Source organism: Salvelinus sp. IW2-2015, linkage group LG18 (assembly GCF_002910315.2).
Source record: "Salvelinus sp. IW2-2015 linkage group LG18, ASM291031v2, whole genome shotgun sequence".
Lineage (NCBI taxonomy): Eukaryota > Metazoa > Chordata > Actinopteri > Salmoniformes > Salmonidae > Salvelinus > Salvelinus sp. IW2-2015.
Genome location: NC_036858.1, coordinates 63,393,945 through 63,418,058, shown reverse-complemented (window position 1 = coordinate 63,418,058; position 24,114 = coordinate 63,393,945). Strand labels below are relative to the sequence as shown.

Sequence of the window (24,114 nt, the reverse complement as noted above, 5' to 3'; positions counted from 1 at the left end):
TAAGAGCTCTGCACACCTGGATTGTACAATATTTGCAATCTAAAATTCTTCAACAAACAACTTGACAGAGCTTGATCATAGCTAGACAGTCATTTTCAAGTTAAGTCAAAACTGTAACTAGGCCACTCAGGAACATTCAATGTCTTCTTGATAAGCAACTCCGGTGTAGATTTGACCTTGTTTTAGGTTATTGTCCTACTGAAAGGTGAATTTGTCCCCCAGTGTCGGTTGGAGAGCAGACTGAACCAGGTTTTTCTCTAGGATTTTGCCTGTGCTTAGCTCTATTTAGTTTCTTTTGTATCTTGAAAAACTCCCCAGTCCATTCCGATGACAACCATACCCATAACATGATGCAGCCACCACTATGCTTGAAAATATGGAGAGTGGTACTCAGTAGTGTGTTGTATTGGATTTGCCCCAAACATTACACTTTSTATTAGTTGGCTAATTGCTTTGCCACCTTTTTCACAGTGTTACTTTAGTGCCTTGTTTCAAACATGACGTATGTTTTGGAATATTTGTATTCTGTAAAGGCTTCCTTTTCACTCAGTCAATTAGCTTAGTATTGTGGAGTAACTACAATGTTGTTGATCCATCCTCTGTTTTCTCATATCACTGCTTGACTGAGGCACCTTACAGATAATTATATGTGTGGGGTACAGAGATTAGGTATTGTGGCAGCCCAGGGGAGTCAGAGGTGAAACTCATAAAATAAGACAGCCGGAGACCATTTTGCGGCGCTCAAACAAAAGTTGATTTTTAATAAAGGTTTGGAGGAACGGGGAGAAATACAACTGAAAGGCCTCTCAGGTAAACGGGTGGGTCACTGTGTGGCGGCTCCTCGGACCGCCTGTGTTAATGAACAAGAGAGAGCAATGAGTCCGGGGTTTCAATATTTGCTCTCAACTTGCGCCGGGTGGCATGCTGCCCGGGAATGGGTCCTCTTCTCCAGTTCTTCTGAGGTCTAGGCGTACCCACTTCCTGTCTGCCGATGCGCCCGAGTGACTGCAACTCTACTTATACCCATTTGGAGTAACGAGAGACAGGTGGGACCATTTCCAGGTGCCAATTGGTTGCATCACCTGGACTGGGTAGTGTTGGTGTTAAATCACCAGCCCCAGTTGGTGCCTATAAAGCTGTCCATGGTGCTGACTCCCCTTGGAAACTATCTAGCCCTCTGGAGCTGACCGAGGTCCTGCTCCTGGCTTTGTAGCTCCCTGCTGGCCCCCGGGTTGCCACAGTAGTCATTCAAAAATCATGTTAAACACGATTATTGCACACAGAGTGAGTCCATTCAACTTATTATGTGACTTGTTAAGCACATTTCTACTCCTGAACTTATTTAGGCTTTCCATAACAAAGGGGTTGAATACTTGACTCAAGACATTTCAGCTTTTCATTTTTTATTAATTTGTAAACATAAAAAAAACAATTACACTGACATTATGGGGCATTTTGTGTAGACCCGTCACAACAAAAATCGCAATTTAATCAATTTTAAATTCTTACTAACGCAACATGTCAAGGGGTGGGAATATTTTCTAAAAGGCACTGTATTTTGAAATGTGTTTCGGTCGGTTGAGATCTTTTTTTACCAGACGCCAGCATCATGACCTGCAGTGAAAAACACTTCATAAACACATCTACAATTTTCCAATAAACAGGAACAAAGTGTCTCTAAAAACACTATTTATTTTGGAGTCTTAGTACCAAAATACACTGCAGCCAGTCTGCCTACTGCTGTATGATGCAAATAGAACAAAACAAGTAAAACACTAAACAATAGCTGAGAGACCGTAACCAGTATCTGACCCTGATGATTAGGAATGATAGGAAGAGCAGCACTTCTCCTGCTAACAGAGAGAGAGAGGATGCTGATCATAGCTTGCCGGACAGAACAGACAAGCATCTCAGAATAGATGAGCTCCCGCTGCAGAAAATATGTACAGTAGACAATATGGTAGCCTCGTACATTACAGTAGACCATATGGTAGCCTCGTACATTACAGTAGACCATATGGTAGCCTCGTACATTACAGTAGACAATATGGTAGCCTTGTAAATTACAGTAGAGTAGACAATATGGTAGCCTCGTACAGTACAGTAGACAATATGGTAGCCTTGTAAATTACAGTAGAGGAGTGGACAATATGGTAGTCTCGTACATTACAGTAGTGTGAGCAATATGTTAGCCTTGTGCATTACAGTAGAGTAGACAAAATTGTAGCCTCGTACATTACAGTAGACTGTGGTAGCCTCGTACACAGAGTAGATAATATAGTAGCCTCGTATACAGTAGAGTAGACAATATAGTAGCCTTGTACATTACCGTAGACTATGGTAGCCTCGTACATTACAGTAGACTATGGTAGCCTCGTATATTACAGTAGACAATGGTAGCCTCGTACATTACAGTAGACAAAATGGTAGCCTTGTACATTACAGTAGACAATATGGTAGCCTTGTATATTACAGTAGACAAATCAAATCAAATTTAATTTGTCACATATACATGGTTAACAGATGTTAATGTGAGTAGTGAAATGCTTGTGCTTCTAGTTCCGACCATGCAGTAATATCTAACCTAACAATTTCACAACAACTACCTTATACACACAAGTGTAACGGAATGAATAAGAATATGTACATAAAAATATATGAATGAGCGATGGCCGAACGGCATAGGGAAGATGCAGTAGATGGTATAGAGTACAGTATAAACATATGAGATGAGTAATGTAGTGTATGTAAACATGATATAAAGTGGCATTATTTAAAGTGGCTAGTGATACATTTATTACATCATTTTTCCATTACTAAAGTGGCTGGAGTTGAGTCAGTATGTTGGCAGCAGCAACTCAATGTTAGTGGTGGCTGTTTAACAGTCTGATGGCTTTGACATAGAAGCTGTTTTTCAGTCTCTCGGTCCCCGCTTTGATGTACCTGTACTGACCTCGCCTTCTGGATGATAGCGGGGTGAACAGGTAGTGGCTCGGGTGGTTGTTGTCCTTGATGATCTTTTTGGCCTTCCTGTGACATCGGGTGGTGTAGGTGTCCTGGAGGGCAGGTAGTTTGCCCCCGGTGATGCGTTGTGCAGACCTCACTACCCTCTGGAGAGCCTTACGGTTGTGGACGGAGCAGTTGCCGTACCAGGTGGTGATACAGCACAACAAGATGCTCTCGATTGTGCATCTGTAAAAGTTTTGGTGTTTTTGGTGACAAGKCGAATTTCTTCAGCCTCCTGAGGTTGAAGAGGCGCTGCTGCGCCTTCTTCACCACGCTGTCTGTGTGGGTGGACCATTTCAGTTTGTCCGTGATGTGTACGCAGAGGAACTTAAAYCTTWCCWRCTRCWCTACTGTCCCGTCGATGTGGATAGGGGGCTGCTTCCTCTGCTGTTTCCTGAAGTCCACGATCATCTCCTTTGTTTTGTTGACATTGAGTGTGAGGTTATTTTCCTGACACCACACTCCGAGGGCCCTCACCTCCTCCCTGTAGGCCGTCTCGTCGTTGTTGGTAATCAAGCCTACCACTGTAGTGTTGTCTGCAAACTTGATGATTGAGTTAGAGGCGTGCATGGCCACGCAGTCGTGGGAGTACAGGAGAGGGCTGAGAACGCACCCTTGTGGTGCCCCAGTGTTGAGGATCAGCGGGGTGGAGATGTTACCTACCTTCACCACCTGGGGGCGGCCCATCAGGAAGTCCAGGACCCAGTTGCACAGGGCGGGGTCGAGACCCAGGGTCTCGAGCTTAATGACGAGTTTGGAGGGTACTATGGTGTTAAATGCTGAGCTGTAGTCGATGAACAGCATTCTTACATAGGTATTCCTCTTGTCCAGATGAGTTAGGGCAGTGTGCAGTGTGATTGCATCGTCTGTGGACCTACTGGGGCGGTAAGCAAATTGGAGTGGGTCTAGGGTGTCAGGTAGGGTGGAGGTGATCTGGTCCTTGACTAGTCTCTCAAAGCACTTCATGATGACGGAAGTGAGTGCTACGAGGCGATAGTCATTTAGCTCAGTTACCTTCGCTTTCTTGGGAACAGGAACAATGGTGGCCCTCTTGAAGCATGTGGGAACAGCAGACTGGGATAAGTATTGATTGAATATGTCCGTAAACACACCAGCCAGCTGGTCTGCGCATGCTCTGAGGACGCGGCTGGGGATGTCGTCTGGGTCAGCAGCCTTGCGAGGGTTAACACGTTTAAATGTTTTCCTCACGTTGGCTGCAGTGAAGGAGAGCCCGCAGGTTTCGGTAGCGGGCCGTGTCAGTGGCACTGTGTTGTCCTCAAAGCGAGCAAAGAAGTTGTTTAGTTTGCCTGGGAGCAAGACATCGTGGTCCGCGACGGGGCTGGTTTTCCTTTTGTAGTCCGTGATTGACTGTAGACCCTGCCACATACCTCTCGTGTCTGAGTCGTTGAATTGCGACTCTACTTTGTCTCTATACGGACGCTTAGCTTGTTTGATTGCCTTACGGAGGGAATAGCTACACTGTTTCCGCTCACCTTGCCCTGATTAAAAGCAGTGGTTCGCGCTTTCAGTTTTGTGCTAATTCTGCCATCAATCCCAGGTTTCTGGTTGGGGAATGCTTTAAGACGCTGTGGGTACAACATCACCGATGCACTTGCTAATAACCTCGCTCACCGAATCAACGTATTCATCAATGTTATTGTCCGACGCTATGCGGAACATATCCCAGTCCACGTGAACGTAGCAATCTTGAAGAGTGGAATCCGATTGGTCAGACCAGTGTTGAACAGACCTGAGTACGGGTGCTTACAATATGGTAGCCTTGTACATTACAGTAGAGTAGACAATATGGTAGCCTCGTACATTACAGTACACAATATAGTAGCCTCGTACATTACAGTAGAGAAAATTGTAGCATCATACATTACAGTAGAGTAGACAATGGTAGCCTCATACATTACAGTAGACAATATGGTAACCTTGTACATTACAGTAGAGTAGACAAATGGTAGCCTCGTACATTACAGTAGAGTACACAAACGGTAGCCTCGTACATTACAGTACACAAATGGTAGCCTCGTACATTACAGTACACAAATGGTAGCCTCGTACATTACAGTAGAGTACACAAAATGGTAGCCTCGTATTACAGTAGACAATATGGTAACCTCGTACATTACCAAATCAAACTGTCACATGCGCTGAATACAACAAGTGTACAAAACAAATGGGGGGGAAACCCCACAATTTTATGGGCTTTCCTCTGACACCGCCCATTATATTACAGTACATTAGACAACATAGCTTACATCACTAAGAGAACATTGGCTATGTGTGTTATATTACTTTACTACAAGGGTATGAGTGCGATAGTTAACACTCCCATGCCCTAGTCTATAGCTGTACTAGCATAACAGCTGGGGAAATATTAGTGCGGATGAGTTGAACTTGATCTTCCTTTCATATGAGCTTGACATGTTGGTAAATAAAACAGCAGAACCTGAAATCATTCTTTAAATCTTACTCAATATGTTCCTAAATAGAAGTGCTGAAATCCAGTATGAGAGTTTGCGCTTAGGCTAGAATGAATGGTGGCCGGTGCATGAGAGAACCATTCTGTAGAGTTAAAAACGTACTCACACTCAAGCTATGAGAAGGGAAAAAAACAAGGAGGCCGAGATTCAAAAATATTCTTAATTCAATCCATGCTCAAAAGAATACAAAAGTCGAAAGTGCTAAAAAGGGAAAAAAAAGAAGAAAAAAAAGGAACATAGGTTTCAGCTTTTACGTCTTCATCAGTGCTGTACAGACTAACTAAATTGACACACAGGTGTCATTTTAATTAGTTTTACGTCTTCAGCTTTGTACAGCACTGATGAAACATATGCTCCTTTTTTTGTTCAGCACTATGCACTTTCACCTTTTGTATTCTTTTGAGCATGGATTAAATGAAGTACAGTGCCTTCAGAAAGTATTCATAACCCTTGACTTATTCTATATTTTGTTGTTACAGCCTAAATTCAAAATGGATTAAATATAATTTTCTCACCCATCTACACACAATACCGCATAACGACAAAGTGAAAACATGTTTTTAGAAATGTTTGCAAATTTATTGAAAATGAAATACAGAAATCTAATTTACACCCCTGAGTCAATACTTTGTAAAAGCACCTTTGGTAGCGATTACAGCTGTGAGTCTTTCTGGATAAGTCTCAAAGAACTTTCCACACCTGGATTGCACAACATTTGCCCATTATTCTTTTCAAAATTCTTCAAGCTCTGTCAAATTGGTTGTTGATCATTGTTAGACAACCATTTTCAGGTCTGGTAAAAACTCACTCAGCCACTCAGGAAGATTCACTGTCTTCTTTGTAAGCAACTCCAGTGTAGATTTGGCCTTGTGTTTTAAGTTTTTGTCCTGCTGAAAGGTGAATTCATCTCCCAGTGTTTGGTGGAAATCAGACTGAACCAGGTTTGACTGTGCTTAGCTCCATTCCGTTTATTTTTTATCCTGAAAAACTCCCCAGCCCTTGACGATGACAAGCATATCAATAACATGATGCAGCCACTACTATGCTTGAAAATATGGAGAGTGGTACTCAGTAATATGTTATTGGATTTTCCCCAAACATAACACTTTGTATTCAGGAGAAAAAGTGAGTTGCTTTGCCACATTTTTTGCAGTAATACTTAAGTGCCTTGTTGTGAACAGGATGCATGTTTTGGAATATTTTTATTCTTACAGGCTTCATTATTTTCACTCTCAATTAGATTAATATGGTGGAGAAACTACAAAGTTGATCCATCCTCAGTTTTCTCCTATCACAGCCATTCAACTCTATAACTGTTTTAAAGTCACCATTGGCCTCCTGGTGAAATCCCTGAGCTGTTTCCTTCCTCTCTGGCAACTGAGTTAGAAAGGACGCCAGTATCTTTGTAGTGACTGGGTTTATTGATACACCATCCAAAAGTGCACCATCCAAATTAATAACTTCACCATGCTCAAAGGGATATTGAATGTCTGGAGAAAAAAAAAGCAATCTACCAATATGTGCCCTTTGCAAGGCATTGCAAAATCTCCCTGGTCTTTGTGGTTGAATCTGTGGTTGAAATTTACTGCTCGACTGAGGGACCTTACAATTATCTGTATGTGTGGGGTACAGAGATGATAGTCATTCAAAAATCCTGTTAAACACTATTATTGCACAAAGTGAGTCCATGCAACTTATTTGACATAAGCACATTACTCCTAAACATATATAGGCTTGTCATAACAAAGGGGTTGAATACTTATTGACTCAAGACATTTCAGCTTTTTGTTTTWAATTTATTTGCAAAAAATATTGAAAAACATCATTCTACTTTGACATTATGGGGTATTGTGTGTAGGCCAGCAACAAAATCTAAACTTAATCCATTTTAAATTCAGGCTGTAAATGTGGGGAGAAAATCAGGGGCTGTTCCTCCTTGGTCCTCCTCACTGTGACTTATCCTGTATTAAACCTGTTGACACACTAATCCCATCTCTCCCTGGTGTGAGGTCTGTGTTGCACAGCTAAATCTGGGCTGTGTTCACTAAGCACYAAACAGGAGGAGACCACTTCCTAAATAAAGGTTGTGGGGTGAATCCTAACTTCCACTGAAATGTAATTTTCACTAAGTCTACCATTGACATCAATGCATGAAGTGAAAATAAGTCTAGTGGAAGTTAGATTCACCCCTGAATAAAGGTTAAATCAAGTTAAATGACCTACCTGCCCGTTTGAACCTGCCTAGGAGGCTCTGCCTTGTGGCGGTCTGCAGGTTAAAGTAGTCGTCCTCCTCGTCGGGGGTCTTTAAGTACAGAGGGATGTGTTGGAACACCAGGACGTGTTTGGGGGTGACCCCAGGCCCCTGAGAGGCCCTCTGCAGCTGGCCCTCTAACCAGGCTTCCTGGGCGTCTCTCAGGTCGGGGCAGGCCGACGCATCAAAGAACAGCTGGGAGTTCAGCACCAGACACAGCACCCCTCCAACCTAAAAATCAGAGTGACAGGTTTGGGATTACAGTATAGGTTAAGGTTATTAAGATAATGTCCTTATGGCATCGCCATGGTTCATGCCTTTAAAGCAGCCACATTAGAACTGACCTGACTAGAGACAGTTGTCTCAGGATTATGACATCACTCCTGTGCAGTACTTTAGTGTTGGTGACTCAGCTGTTCAGAGCAGGGTACTTTGCAACATCAGGGTATTGGCTTTGCTTTCAGCTTGGGCCACACAGAGTATACAATAACAGTAGTAATTCATGTTGGATAAAAAGGGGTGCCACTCTGTTCCTACCGGTCATGTTACAGGTCAATTGTTCCTATCCAGCGCCAAGGACCACTGTTTATATAAGGAACTTAAAGGGTTTTGTACAATCCACATCTACAGTAAGTTTTCATCTCACTCTAGCCACCCACCCAGAAGCTGAAGTAGTCATCTCCCCAGGCGTTGCAGAACTGGGCTACAGTCTCCGGGGTGGGTGTGTTACCCAGGTCATGGTTACCACTGACAAACACCAGAGGGATGGAGGGGTCTGTGCCCCTCAGAGCCACCTTCAAGTCCCGCTCCTGCCCCTCCCGGTACTGGGTGRCTGTATGGGGGAGAGAGGACACAATCACTGGAACAGTGGTAACATTTAGTTTGAAATTCCCAGGTTTTTTTTCCATTTAAAGTTTGGATGGACATTATTACCCCCTGCCTATTCACATTATTCATTACCGTCCACACAAAGAGGATACAGAATGAAAACGGAGAAATTTAACCACTCTTAATAAAGTAAGGAGAAAGAGTACAATGAGTCCATTTATAATTTACAATGTGTATCAAACAAACCCATTAATGCATAGCAAAGTATTTCATGCCTTCCTTTCTTCAGGTTTTTATTTTTTCATTTAASTAATTATTTTACTGCCCTACTTTTGGAGATAGAAGTTTGGACAGGGTTGGTTTCATAAGACGAGTATTTCTGACAAAATGAAGTGTGTTTGAACGAGAGAAAATAAAACAAGATAAAAACCCAGTGGGGTGGGGAGCCCAATCAGCCCATATGTCCTGTTTAAGGGACTGGACGAGCAGGCAATCCTCTGATGACTAGTGTGGGAGAATAAACCAGAGCCATCTGGACTAATAGTTACAATACAATAACATTATTTAAAATCAGAGGACCGTTAAATCGTAAACAGCAACAAAATCAATCAGGTAAAAAAGAATAACAATCAAGAGAGGTCAACTGACTACTGCTGTGAACAAATGGACAATAAATGGAGTCTGATCTCAGGCTTTCATATGAGTTTCACTTTTTAGAATATTAGCTATTGGCAAATCAATTTTTCATAAGTCCTCTTAAATCAATCTTTAAAACAATATTACAATTGTAAAAAAGGAGGCCTCGCCTACAGACACAGATAGGCTACTGTTGTTAGAGCCGCCGCCGCGCCGCGCTACTGTTGTTAGATCAACCACACTACACCATACAGCAATTAGCTGCTATGACACTTCCATGAATCACCAGCCCTGCTCCAGTACAGCCCTGCGCCAGCCCCATCTCCAGCCCTACTCCAGCCATAGCCAAGCTCCAGCCCCAGCCATGCTCCAGCCCCTGCCCTGCTACCGTTATACCTCATCAATCTGGATTTGGGACACTTAAACTGAGATGAATGAAACATGGCTATCTGTGATTTCTGTAGACACAACCCCATTAAAACACTGACTGCAGTTAAACTGTAACCATGTCTCACTGCAATGCTGACTTTCATTCACCTAGCCTGCTACAATCTCTGACCTTAAAGTGACGATTTATTACAATGGTAAGGTAATTTTAGTTAGACAGCGAAAGGCACAATTTAATGGGCTGAGCTAGACTGAGCTGGGTTCAGAGCATAGCTGAGAAAGAGGATTTTGACAGGTTTGGATAAACACATTCCCATGTGCCTCTGCTAAGGAGACTATAGTCCTGTACTCAGCTGTATACCGCATCCTTGGCTCAAGCATTTAGGAGACGGAATGGTTCTCTAGCTTCAGTCTAGCTATGCATCCATATCAGACTGTATATAGGCTATGCATCCATATCAGACTGTATATAGGCTATGCATCCATATCAGACTGTATATAGGCTATGCATTCCATATCAGACTGTATATAGGCTAACTCTTTCTGGTGGTGGTTCTGAAACACATCTCCCCTACAGGGTCTCCTCTCTCCTGTCCCCAAAGCCCTCAGAAGCTTTTCCTATTGGAAGTCCCCATCAGCAAAACATACTCACACACAGTACACTACACTCACACACACACACACACTATGCCTTCTCACAGAGCCTGATTTCTCCACTCTCTCTCCCCTCCAAATTATGTTCTGCTGCTGCTCGATTCCACCCAGAGTCCCACTTTATCTGCCTTCAACAGAKATTAGGGGGCCTTCAAATGGGTGGAGGGGGACTTGGTGTTTTTCCACTAAGACATACCCCCACCCCAGTGTGTCACCAGTGTTTTATGTTAATGTAAGCTCTAGTGTTATTGTGCTTCCATCAGGAGTGTAACACTAAAGACTTGTGGCGGGCAGAATCAACAACCTCTGCATCATTCAAGGCTTTGTGGCAAGGTGTTAAAGTGTGCAATTAGCCGTTGTTATGTGTAGATGCCAGCGCGAAAACTACCCAGGGCCTTGGCATGGCTCCAAGTTAGAGCAGGTCCGACAGAGCCATGGCCCAGTGCGGCATGGCTCTGTCTTTTGGGTAAAACACTGTGGTAAATCCTCAATGGAAACTCAGCATAACCTCACTTTCACCTTCCCCTGTTTGTTGGCTCTCCTCGCCCACAAACAAACCCCTGAGGACGTCCCTGGAATCCTTTGTAGTGCTCATTAGGAGTGTGTTAAGTCCATCACGTTGCTCTAATCATCTGTCCTCTGAACGTTTCACGGCTCCTTGGTCTCTATGAGTCTCTGTGAAGGGGAAGTCCTTGTCAGTGGGATGGGATCACAGAGAGATCTGTCAATAACAGCAGCACGGATGGGATGGTGACAGCGTTCCGTGGGAATATGTTCCCACTGACAGCTGCTTTTTGTGGATTGTGGTCAGGGATGGGCATTTTAATTGGGCCCAGCATGGAGCCTTGTGGTTCACAACAGGTGGTTAACAAAGGTGATGGTCGATCAAACCGTCAGTCGCCGAGTCCTTCAAGGCCCCGTGTTATCCTGATCACTACAGTGATAATGTACAGGATTGAAGGATACAAGTAGAGAACTTAAATGTATAAATGTAGCCTCTCTCCTTTCATGATGATGGAGGTGTCAACAAATAGGCTGCACACTGCGATGCCTACCCATCGAATACCGGCCCACTCTTTTTACACAGCACCATCCTGCACCCCTTTTTACACAGCACAATTTTAAATCATTATTTTGGACAAATTCATTTGGAGAGAAATAAGATACGTGTTTTCACACAATAGAGAGAGGGATCCAAACAAGTTGAGATGGGAGATGTTTACTCAAGAAGAACAAAGAGACACCAGCCAAAACACAGTTGGGGCCAATTTCTTGTCTGTCCCTGACAGCCCTGTTTGTTGACAATCCTCTGGCCAGCAACAGTTTATACTCTTTGTAAATAAACACAAACAGTTTAGGTGTAAATCAAATGTCAGTTAGGCAGCGTTGCCTGGTGATACCCCCCTGGCAGTGGGCGCTGTAGAAACAACTGTGCATCTGACAGACGTGGCGTGTAATGCGTCTGGCACACACAACCTGCTCAGGCTGCTTGACGGTAACGAGGAGAGACGGCAGGCCATTTAAAATGTTCCCAAACCCTGCGGTTAGACTATCACTGTGTGTTTGGTAGGGACCGCTGATCTCGCAGTGACCTATAAATGCAACTGATCAGGGAGGGAGGGACTAGGTGGAACGAGAGGGAATCGTGCCCGGATTAAACTGAGAAGAGACACTGGGCACTAAGGATTGTGCAGGTGTGGAATACATTTTAAATGTAGAAATGTGTCCATTATGGTGTTCATGAGCAGAACGCACAAGGCAAATTCGTAGTCATTATTACTAAGCATGGACGAAATGAGATAGGGAGTGGGCTGAGGACACCCCTGCTGTTTCAGTTTGGCACAACATGTGATATGTAAGCAGAGGTAGGATTTGGCCCTCGTCATTAAGCTAAATGTGCATTGTGCAAAATACAATACAAATTATACCTTTTATATAGCCATAAAAAAATCATGTTCATTATAACTAGGCTATCAGACATGTACAGTGCATTCAGAAACTATTCAGACCCTTTGACTTTTTCCACTTTGTTACGTTAAAGCATTATTCATAAATGTATTAAATTCCCTCAATCTACACACACACACACACACAATACCCCATAATGACAAAGCGAAAACAGGTRGGTAGGAATTTTTGCAAATGTATTAAAATATAAACAGAAAAACCTTATTTACATTAGTATTCATACTCTTTGCTATGAGATTAGAAATTGAGCTCAGGTGCAACCTGTTTCCATTGAACGTCCTTGAGATGTTTCTACAACTTGGAGTCATCCTGTGGTAAATTCAATTGATTGGACATGATTTGAAAAAGGCACACACCTGTCTATATAAGGTCCCACAGTCCAAGTCATGAGTTCGAAGGAATTGTCTGTAGAGCTCCGAGACAGGATTGTGTTGAGGCACATATCTGGGGAATGGTACCAAAAAAATGTCTGGAGCATTGAAGGTCCCCCACAGTGGCCTCCATCATTCTTAAATGGAAGAAGTTTTGAACCACAAAGACTTTTCCTTGGTCAGGGAGGTGGTGACAGCATCATGCTGAGCCCAGAGTTGAACCCGATCTAACGTCTCTGGAGAGACCTGAAAATAGCTGTGCAGCAACGCTCCCCATCCAACCTGACAGAGCTTGAGAGGATCTGCAGAGAAGAATGGGAGAAACTCCCCAAATACAGGTGTGCCAAGCTTGCAGCGTCATACTAAAGGCTGTAATCGCTGCCTAAGGTGCTTCAACAAAGTATTTAGTAAAGGGTCTGAATACAAAGTACTCAATAAGGGTCTGAATAGGTCGCAGTTGTAAATGAGAACGTGTTCTCAACTGGCCTACCTGGTTAAATAAAGGCGAAATAAAAAAAATAAAAATTGTGATATTTCCGTTTAAAAAAAATATATATACAGTATACACATTTGCTTTGTCATTAGGGTTGCAAAGAAAGGGTCAGAAACTTTCCAGGAAATATCTGGAAATTTAGCTTAAATTCCTCAAAACGAGTTAGCTTATAACAGTGAACCTTTTTTGTGGCATACACATAAGGCAATCGTAGGTCTTGTGGCATGTTTTGGTTAAGCTATCCCCAATTCAATGGAATTGCAACCCTCTGCATGCACAGTGCATTCTTCCATCACATGTACAACTGATTCTCAAGATCTTGCACACTAATGAGATGCTATTGAGCCCACACTACTACACCGTCTGAGCCAAGGACTACATGCTTTCTGGTAAGTTTTGATTACAATACAGGGTGGGGTGAATATACATACATGACATACATAATTTTTTTGTTAACTAGTAAATAGTAGCCTACAGCAAAGTGTGTTTAAATAATTTATAACTTGTTAACAATCTCTGCTAGTTTGTTTTTGCTACTATGTGGTTTTTAGCTTGCTTGAGCCTGCCAACTGCGGAGTGTTAATTCACCTGTTTCCATACATGTTTAATTTTAAAACCTTTATCTTACAAAGGAGTTGTTTAATCTAACTGCTTAACTATTTATCTGTACATGGAATTGTATTWTTTTTTTTCTTCTAATCTTTACAGGAAAATGCCACGGGCACTATCTGATGTGTGGAGACATTTCATTGCAGCTAATGTAGAAGGAAATGCTGTGTACATTTGCAAATACTGTGCCAAATCATATGGGAAAAATGCAACAAAGATGCAGAATCATCTGGCCAAGTCTCAGGGCTCAAAACAAGCAAAACAAGCAACCTCTGACAAAAGTCCCTCTACTTCTATTTGAGGTGAAGACTGATGACATCTAGTGGAAGCCTTAGGAAGTGCAATCGGACCAAATTTTATACTGTATATTGGATAGGCAAAGACTTGAAAACCTACAAACCTCAGATTTCCCACTTCCTGGTTGGATTTTTTCTCAGGTTTTTGCCTGCCATATGAGTTCTGTTATACTCACAGACATCATTCAAACAGTTTTAGAAACTTCAGAGTGTTTTCTATCCAAATATACTAATAGTATGCATATCTTAGCTTCTAGGCCTGAGTAGCAGGCAGTTTACTCTGGGCAKCTTATTCCTCCAAGCTACTCAATACTGCCCCCCAGCCATTAGAAGTTAAAAGTATTTGAATGTTTGGTTTGTTAAATGTGATACTCCGTGTGTAACGTCCATTTGTATAGTTACTTGAGTCATCCCTCTCCGTGCCACTTTACACACAGACCTAGTCCCACCCCGTCACTCAAGGAGCGCATTTGTTCTTGCTTGACCACAAGACACTTTCGTTCACTCTGCATGGTCAATGCCAATACTAGTTTGTGTTTCTTACATCTGCAAACAGCTAGTTTGTATTTTCTTAACAAGTTAAGCTAAATCGGGTTAGCCACTAATGCTAATCGTTAGTTAACTGGCTAACTAAATAAAAGTACTGAGTCAGAGCAAACGTAGCTAGCTAATACAGCCTGATACCAGTGCTGGTGGAGGCCTAAATCAGCATGTTGTTTGTGCAACAGTATCTTCTAAATCAATGAGGATTGGGCAAAGCATGAATATGTTGGCTACATGACTAAAGATTTTAATGTAGCCAAAGATTATAGGGTCCCCTAGGAAACACTGAAGATAACTTTGGTTCCTACCCTGTCACAATAACTCGTTCATGGCATTTTCATTCTTTGTCATGTAAAACTGTATTCAAAGTGCCCACTATTATTTATATTCTAACTATAGAATTATAATAAACATCATATTTTTATGATTCCAAAAGTTCACCCAAGTGTTTTGATCTAAATCGTAATTGCAACATTTGGTTAAAAATAAGGCCTAGTTTTTTTGCCCATATAGTGGCAGTGTGGAAATTATCTCAAATGAGTGCAGGAAATGCAGAAATTGATGTAAATGCAGGAAATTATTTTAGTTTTAAGTTGAATTGACAGTATAAAGCAATCAGAATGGAGAAAAACCCATTGAAATAATTTAGAATACATGTGTTGCCACCCTAGGGTCACGCACTACTCATAAAGAAAATGRAGAACTTTTATCAAAAACATAAAATACGGTATGTTGAAAACATTTTTGGGAGATGCGATGGATCATTGGGGATCATTCAATATTCCCTTTCTTTTGTTCAGTGAAATCATCCCATGTGAAGAGTCAACTCATTTAATTAAAGTTAAATTCGTAACTAAATAGTTTTTAAAATTTCTATTGGAAGGATTTAATCACTTGCAATTATGTCTACTTATGATAAGGTAAAAGGTTTATGTTTCTGTCTCCATATGATATGGTAAATATATCCAATGAAAAAAACATATACATTTAAATGGTATTAATATTAATTTGCATATATTTCCGTTAATTCCCACGGAAAGTTCCCACCTCTGAAAATTCCCCAAAATGTGCAACCCTATTTGGGTAATGTGTGTAGATTCAGGGGAAAAAACTATTTAATTAATTTTAGAATAAGGCTGTAACGTAACAAAATCTGGAAAAAGTCAAGGGGTCTGAATACTTTCCGAATGCACTGTATACAGCACAGCTGGACAGACAGGCACGCCTGCTGTCTCCTGCAGATGCTCGTCAGAGCCACAGACATACCCCTGGAAGGCAAGGCCCCCCACGGCCCTTAATTGTAATAAAAGGTAGTTCTGTTGTTACGCAGCACTTTGGCGCGCAACAATATTATCTCTGCAGTGGGTCTAGCCTGCCGATTCCTCTTACCCTGTTATCAAATTAGTCAGCTGGCTGTCAAACACTCACCAAGCTATAGCCCCTCACTGAAATTGCATTCACCACCAGCATCTGCTTCCAACTAACTCCTTTCAGGCATACCTCTCCCACTTATCCTCCTCTTTAAAACCACACAGGAAAGGATGGGGTTTTGGGCCTTTTTTCTTACACTGACAAATGGGAGGTAAGTTTTCCTTAAGGCCAGACAAACCTCTGCTGTGCTAAGCCAGCCTCAGATCTATTTGAGTAGATAAAACTCATTAATTTTCCAAGATCTACCATTGTGTGAAAAATGGCTTAGAGGCATACACTTCATTCATAGATTTTTGATAAAACATTGCACAGAGACGGTAGCGGGAGTTTACAAAGTCCGCCGGTATCAAGAGACGGCTCATTCTTCTGCATCTCATAGAACATTCTGTAACAATTCCAAACCCTCTAACGTTCTCAAGAGTGCATAAATTAAATCAGAAGAATCTCAGTGGGGAACGAGAATCAATGTATCATTATATAACAGTCATATTCCATTCCCTTTATAGACCCATGGAATATCAGAGACCTTCACACTGATCTATCAGAATGTCAATTACAGTGCATCTACATCGCTGCTTGACATTGAACTGTTATGGTCACACGGCTGCAATGAAATCTGCCGTAGCAAAACTATAGCACAGATAGAACAAAGAGACATATTTCACCAGATGTATAAATGTGAAGCATTTATACAAAATATGGTAGTGAGAGGAAGCCCAGTGGCCGGCAGTGGGAGAAGATGGAACGAGATGGATTCTGATAGACATTCTGCTAATTTACTCATCGATTAAACATTTGATCGCAATACAGTTCTCTGTTCCCAAAACTACAATCTGTTACGAACAGTGGACAAAGTTTTGTAGACTTTACCCGTTGCATTGTTTAGAAGGAGTGCAAAGGTGATTTGAGTTATTGCACACGCGCACTTCACGGAGTAGCGTTCCCCAAAGGAAATATGCAAATTAATGCTAGAATGCGCCAATAGGATCTCGCTAGCTCCTGCTTGGCTCTGCCTACCTAATTGCTTGTTCGGCCCATTATGGCTCAATCATTCCCATTTGAAACGACAGGCTGTGGTCTATCTTGGTTTAGTTATAAAAATCTTTGACTTGACTCTTCCATTCCCAATTGTCGTTCTGAATACAAACGGCGGCATCACGTTGAGGACAGTACACAAAAAGGATCCCGTCATTGTCAAAGCATGACTGGACTGCTCTCTTCTACACAGTATGTCTACCATARGAATACAGGTAATATCCTCATGTTTACACCTGTTAAGGCTCAGGTGTGTTTCTTTTGAACATTGTCTTACTTGGCATGGCATGAACCAGGTCCCCACACAGCACCATAAACTTGGGCCTGGGGCTCAGCTTGTTGACGGCCTCCACAGCCTGCTGGGTCAGCTGGACCTCATCGGTCCACTCGTCCCCTCCTCCGTCACAGTCCCCCTGCCTCCAGGTCTTCATCAGACCCAGCTGGGGGTCTGCAGCCTGGATGAAGCAGAACGGGCCTCTCCATTCCTTCTGTTCATCTGGGAAGGTAGGAGGTGTTCAGGGGAGAGAGTCATGCCAGGGACATGGGATAAAATATAGAATCAATATACAGTGGAAAGTATTCAGAACCCTTCACTTTTTCCAAATATTATGTTACAGCCTTATTCTAAAATGGATTCAATCGTTTTTCCCCCTCATCAATCTACACACAAATGTGGAAAAAGTGAAGGGGTACGAATGCACTATACTTTATTGCAACGGGTGTCTCTATTTATGAAAGTCATGCTGAAGTTAGTCCTAAAAGCAGTATTCTTACAAATTGGCCCTGGGATGCAGGATTTTGTTCTCATCATCAAGCCCTTGACTAGTTGAATCTGGTGTGTTAGTATTGGTTCTTGATTAGTTGAATCTGGTGTTGGTATTGGGTCTGAAGACAAAGCCTGCACTGATGTAATGGTTGTTGTCAGTCCTGTTTCCCTTCAGCAAAGAAAAAGGTTTAAATATATTAACAGAACTATGGATGTTGATGCGTGGATTGCAAAGTGTTGAACATAATCCGGACATTGCGTAACTGGTGCCGTAAACCTACAATAATCACTCTCATATTCATAAAATACAAGGCAGGCAGGCTGCAACTTAAGACTACTTGATGTGCCAGTGAGTAGCATGAAGGGAGGACCTAAGACAGATCTGACATCCTTTTTAACGGATTGCCCTTGTTGCATGCAAATGGCCAGCAGAAACAGCCATCCACTGTCCATACGATGTGTTAAAACTAGGGGGCGACATTTTCACTTTTGGATGAATTGGTGCCCAAATTGAACGGCCTCGTACTCTGTCCTAGATCATATGATATGCATATTATTATTACTATTGGATAGAAAACACTCTGAAGTTTCTAAAACTGTTTGAATTATATCTGTGAGTAAAACAGAACTCATATGGCAGGCAAACTTCCAAAAAGGAAGTGAAAATTCTGAAATGGGTRGCTGTGAAAGGCATCGCCTATTCAATTCTCCTATATTTATGGATCTGTATGCACTTCATACGCCTTCCACTAGATGTCAACAGGCAGTAGAACGTGGAATGAAGCGTCTAGCTTGATGTGGGACCGGATGAGAGCCATTGGAGTGACTGGTCAGGCATATTGCCAGTTCTTGGCTACGCACACTGCGCATGTGATGTCCTTCCTTGCTATCGGTTATATAGATATTAAGAAATGCTCTGTTTGGGACGTTATTGGATATATATGATAAAAACATCCTGAAGATTGATTCTCAACTGAGTTTGACCAGTTTATTCGATTTGTAATATCACTTTTTGAAGTTTTCGTTCATTAGCGTAAATTTGGATGGACACGTGAACTACACATGCTAACCAAAGTTGCTAATTCGACAGAAGTAATGGACATTATAAAACAAAACAACGATTTATTGTGGAACTAGGATTCCTGGCACTGCATTCTGATGAAAGATCATCAAAGGGAATATTTATGATGTAATTTCGTATTTCTGTTGACTCCAACATGGCGGAGAGTCGTCTCAGATTATTGCATGCTGTGCTTTTTACTGAAGTTATTTTTATAAATCTAACACAGCGGTTGCATTAAGAACCAGTGTATCTTTAATTATATGTTAAACATGTATCTTTATCAAAGTTTTATGATGAGTATTTCTGTATTTCACGTGGCTATCTGTAAATACTCTCGCTATTTTGGAGCCATTTCTGAACATGGCGCCAATGTAAAACCACGATTTCTGGCTATAAATATGCACATTATCGAACAAAACATACATGTATTGTATAACATGATGTCATATGACTGTCATCTGATGAAGTTGTTCAAAGGTTAGTGATTAATTTTATCTCTTTGTGGGTTTTGTGAAAGCTATCTTTGCTGTGAAAAAATGGCTGTGTTTTTTTGGATATGGTGGTGAGCTAACATAAATATATGTTGTGTTTTCGCTGTAAAACAAAAATCGGACATGTTGGCTGGATTCACAAGATGTTTATCTTTCATTTGCTGTATTGGACTTGTGATTTCATGAAATTATATTATATAAGAGGAAAGACAAACAAATGCTCTCTCTACTCTGTATTGCTTCACTCACTTTGAGCTCAGCTCAAAAAGTAGCTATATGCTTTATACACACACAGTACAATATACTCTCTCTCTCTCACTCACWCAGCCGTACACAGCGGGACTTCCTTGTTCATCAGGATCTTCAATGTTTAACATGCTCTTCATGCATTTCTCTCCCAAATGAGTTTATGTTCATTCTCTCCTCCAGAGAAGCTTGTGCAGCGAATGAAAGCTTGAGAATCCCACTACTGGGAACAACAGTGCAAGAGCTTTTACTTTGCTCTTTGTATCTTCATTTAGAAAATAATGGGGAACATTCCCTGCTCCTATGGTTAACATTAACATCAGATGTATTAAACACAACACAAATTAGACGTCTTACTTTATGGCTATAAATGCACCATCATGACATGGGAAGTAGCAGGCTATTTGGAAGGATCAAAGGTAAAGAAAATACAAACACATTTTAACTACAATTTTCAGTCTAAGGTTATGTTCATATCATCATCACTGAAGACAGGATGCTGCTTTGGTACATTACATAGGTTGAAAACTTTCCTGACTGGGCTGTGAACTTTTATAATTCAGCAAAATACTTATGCTAAGGCTTATTCTGCAATACAACTTGCATCAGTCTTCTGTACCAATCAAATCAGTCAAATATATTTATAAAGCCCGTTTTGCATCAGATGTCCCAAATTGCCTATACAGAAACCCACCCTAAAACCCCAAACTGCAAGCAATGCAGATGTAGAAGCACGGTGGCTAGGAAAAACTCCCTAGAAAGGCAGGAATTTAGGAAGAAACCTAGAGAGGAACCAGGCTATGAGGGGTGGCCAGTCCTCTTCTGTTCTGTGCCGGGTGGAGATTAGAGTACATGCATGGCCATTAAGGCCAGACTGAACATCTTGAAGAACAAACATTCATAGATGACCAACAGGGTCAAATAATAATCCATACCATACCGTGAGAATATTGGTCTTATATTATCAATATTATATATAATCTCTCCACCACCAATTGGAAACATGTATATTCTAACTAGGTTTCACGCTAACTGTTTCCTCCCATAACTAGACATTTAAAAAGGTTAAGCCCCCCCCTTTTTTACCGACTCATGAGACATACATGATTTGTAAGGCTTTTACACCAGCCTAGCTTTGACTCTCTCTGAGAAAAAGCCTGGTATCTTTGTTAACACAAACTTTACAGTAGTGTGTGTGTCTCAGGAGTCGCTGCTGTGTGAACTATTTATTTTAAAAAAGGAATTGAAAAAGAGTAGCCAAAGCTCCCATGAAAGCCGATAAGTACACGCAGCTTTGTGCGGCTGCGCTGAGCGAGCTTCACTTCAAACATAAATCTGAGAGATTTCTCATCTGACAGATGGTGCATTCAAACAATACTAATCATAATTCACGATTAAAGTGGAGGGCCTTTAAAAAATAATTTWAAAATGAAATATGGACCTTTTGTTGAATTCTCATTTGAAGAGAAAAACCTATTCATTTCACCATCCGTTTGTGGTGCTGAAAAACAAAAAAGTTTGTAGAGATGAGAATTGTGAGTTGCTCTCGAGAACCCAAGGCATTCTGCCTCATCCCAAGGGTTCTCAGCTATAAACGCTGCTTACCGGGGGAGACCATGTGAACTACAATCCCGAAGCTATGTTTTAACATTTAGAAACGTCAATCATCGCTTGAAATACAGTTTAAAGAACGTAACTCTCATATCAGCGAGAAAGAATCTTTCAAATGAAAAAGTTACACTTACTGTAGCAGGTTTGCACAGATCCATATGGCTGTGTGCCTCGAGCAAAGAACTACACTTTCCACCCAGTTACGCTTACACATGTGTGCGAGCACACTCGATAGCTAATTAGCGCAGGTTTTCATCTCTGTCTTCCATCCGTCTGTCTTCCGTAAGTGCTGTAACATGGAGACATGGCAGTGTGGGAACACTAACCCTAACTTTATCATGGTGTGTATCAATTGAACCTTTTCTTAATTATTATTTCTCTCTGATATGAAAGATAAGGTCCTTATGCTTCCAAAACCATACAGCAAGAGACACGTTAATGTTCAGATTGCGCATATGGGCTCTTAACAAAACACCCCCGTACAGAAGACGCCTTCGTCCAAATCAAATCAAATTTTATACATGTAGGTAGAGTTATTAAAGTGACTATGCATAGATAACAGCAGAGAGTAGCAGCAGCATAAAAAGGGGGGGGGGAATGCAAATAATCTGGGTAGCCATTTGATTAGATGTTCAGGAGTCTTATGGCTTGGGGGTAGAAGCTGTTTAGAAGCCTCTTGGACCTAGACTTGGCGCTCCGGTACTGCTTGCTGTGCGGTAGCAGAGAGAACAGTCTATGGCAAAGGTGGCTGGAGTCTGACCATTTTTAGGGCCTTCCTCTGACACCGCCTGGTATAGAGGTCCTGGATGGCAGGAAGCTGGGCCCCGGTGATGTACTGAGCCGTACGCACTACCCTCTGTAGTGCCTTGCGGTCAGAGGCCAAGCTGTTGCCATACCAGGCAGTGATGAAACCCGTCACGATGCTCTCGATGGTGCAGCTGTAGAACCTTCTGAGGATCTGAGGACCCATGCCAAATCTTTTCAGCCTCCTGAGGGGGAATAGGTTTTGTCGTGCCCTCATCACGACAGTCTTGGTGTGCTTGGACCATGTTAGTTTGTTGGTGATGTGGACGCCAAGGAACTTGAAGCTCTCAACCTGCTCCACTACAGCCCCGTCCATGAGAATAGGGGCGTGCTCAGTTCTCCAATTCCTGTAGTCTACAATCATCTCCTTTGTCTTGATCACGTTGAGGGAGAGGTTGTTGTCCTTGCACCAGACGGTCAGGTCTCTGACCTCCTCCCTATAGTCTGTCTCGTCATTGTCGGTGATCAGGCCTACCACTGTTGTGTCATCGGCAAACTTAATGATGGTGTTGGAGTCATTACACAATCACTTATGTGTAATGTATGGAACTGAGTGACATGATCAAGGGCTATTAGTGTCTATGAATGGGCTAGGCTGTGAGAGGAAGAGACCGTCTGTGAATCTGATTAGTTGTTAAACAATCAAATTCCTCAGTCTGTAAGCTTGGCCAGAAATGGAGCCATTCAGCCCAGTCGGTTCACTGGTCAAAGGTCTACAATAGACAGTGACTGATTTCCTATCACCAGCCAATCCTAAAATAGGCCTATATAATAAAAAAAAAAAGACTGAGGTATTCATAATGTGTTTACTAAGTCTTCCATACAACATAACACGTGTAATAGGCCATTGCATTTGGGCAGAGACGGGTTTTGGGGTTATGATAAGGTAAACGGCAATAATGCAACTCACATTTACAYCTAACGTTAGGCATTTGTAAATCAATCTTCAAAATCAAGGGCTAGCTATATTTCATGAGTTGAAAGTATTATTTGACTGAATTGATGAAAAGGCTAGTTTATAGCTGAGCAGATTCGAACAGATGAGAAGTGTTGTTCTGGCACTCATCTCGGAAAAGCAGAGTAAATGGCAAAAGGCTAAACAGCAATTTTTGTAAACAACATGACACGTCTCGGGAAAGTCGTTCACGTGTAGCACAGATAGCTAYCTAGTTGGGTTACTCGATGGGTTAATTTAGCATTCATATTCGTAACTATGTATCCTTTACATTAACCAGTCAGGAATACAACATTTTAAAACAGATGGATGTTAGTCAGCCTGTGCAGTTAACTAACTACAGCTAGCCAACTAACTAACATTAGCTACCTTCGGTCAGTCCAGTGAAGTTCCGCTGTTTAGCTCTAAGAAAAATATCCTCGGCTTCAGCCATGGCTTCACTTGTCCCTCACAGGTTAACGTTCGTATTCTTATGGCTTGATGTTGATCCTATTTTGTCAATAATTAACTGACTCTTGAGATTAGTCCGTGTAGCTAGTTACGTACGGTGAATACCAAACGTAAAGCCGGAAGCCCCGCCTAGTTCTAAAATGTCTACAACATCCCCTTGTTGCTGACGAGGGTGACTTCCAGACAGTGGCGAGGGGATCAATAAACCCATCAACTTCCGACACACTCGTGACTTGAATGATGCAATTCATATTAAATAATTAAACAAGCAACACATTTTGGATTAAGCCCGTAGACTCCTCGCTCATCTTAAATCGACTACATCAGCTATCTATTATCTGTGCCTGGCTGCATATAACTTTTGGATCGGTGCTATCCGGAATCCTTGGGACGTCCCTACCCCTTGAAGTTGAACATGGTTAGGTAAGCGTAATGGTTAGGTAAACTCTACGACCCCTACAAGCGTATTGGGACTCGTCTGAACTCGGTACAGCCGATCTGCCGATTTCTGTCTAGCGTCCAAACAGTTTGGCCTTAACACTAATATGGCCCCTCTGTGTAAAGGTGAGACTCGCAGGAACACTTACATGTTTCTTTGCTCTAGGATGCCCACAGGCCTCACAAGACTCGTCTGAAGGTCCCCCGGTACCAGTCGAACAAATTAATGGAAGTATATATGGAGACTGTTTAATGACAAAGAAAAAGAATGGGTTAAATATTGGGTTAAA

At 41.9% G+C, this 24,114-nt stretch overlaps 1 protein-coding gene across 2 annotated transcripts in view; it reads right to left on the bottom strand.

Moving 5' to 3' along the window:
* LOC111977858 (calcineurin-like phosphoesterase domain containing 1) overlaps positions 1-23,541 on the bottom strand; it is a 47,265-nt gene extending 23,724 nt beyond the window's left edge. Inside the window, exons 1-4 of one of the 2 annotated variants that reach the window (XM_024007605.2) lie at positions 23,306-23,541; positions 17,278-17,496; positions 8,409-8,581; positions 7,722-7,980 (exon numbers count right to left, since the gene is read on the bottom strand). In XM_024007605.2, the coding sequence (XP_023863373.1) occupies positions 7,722-7,980; positions 8,409-8,581; positions 17,278-17,496; positions 23,306-23,369 (715 nt within the window). In that variant the 5' untranslated portion in view covers positions 23,370-23,541. The remainder of the gene's footprint in view (positions 1-7,721; positions 7,981-8,408; positions 8,582-17,277; positions 17,497-23,305) is intronic. The other variant, XM_024007604.2, reaches the window with a different exon arrangement.
* Between the last annotated feature and the right edge of the window lie 573 nt (positions 23,542-24,114).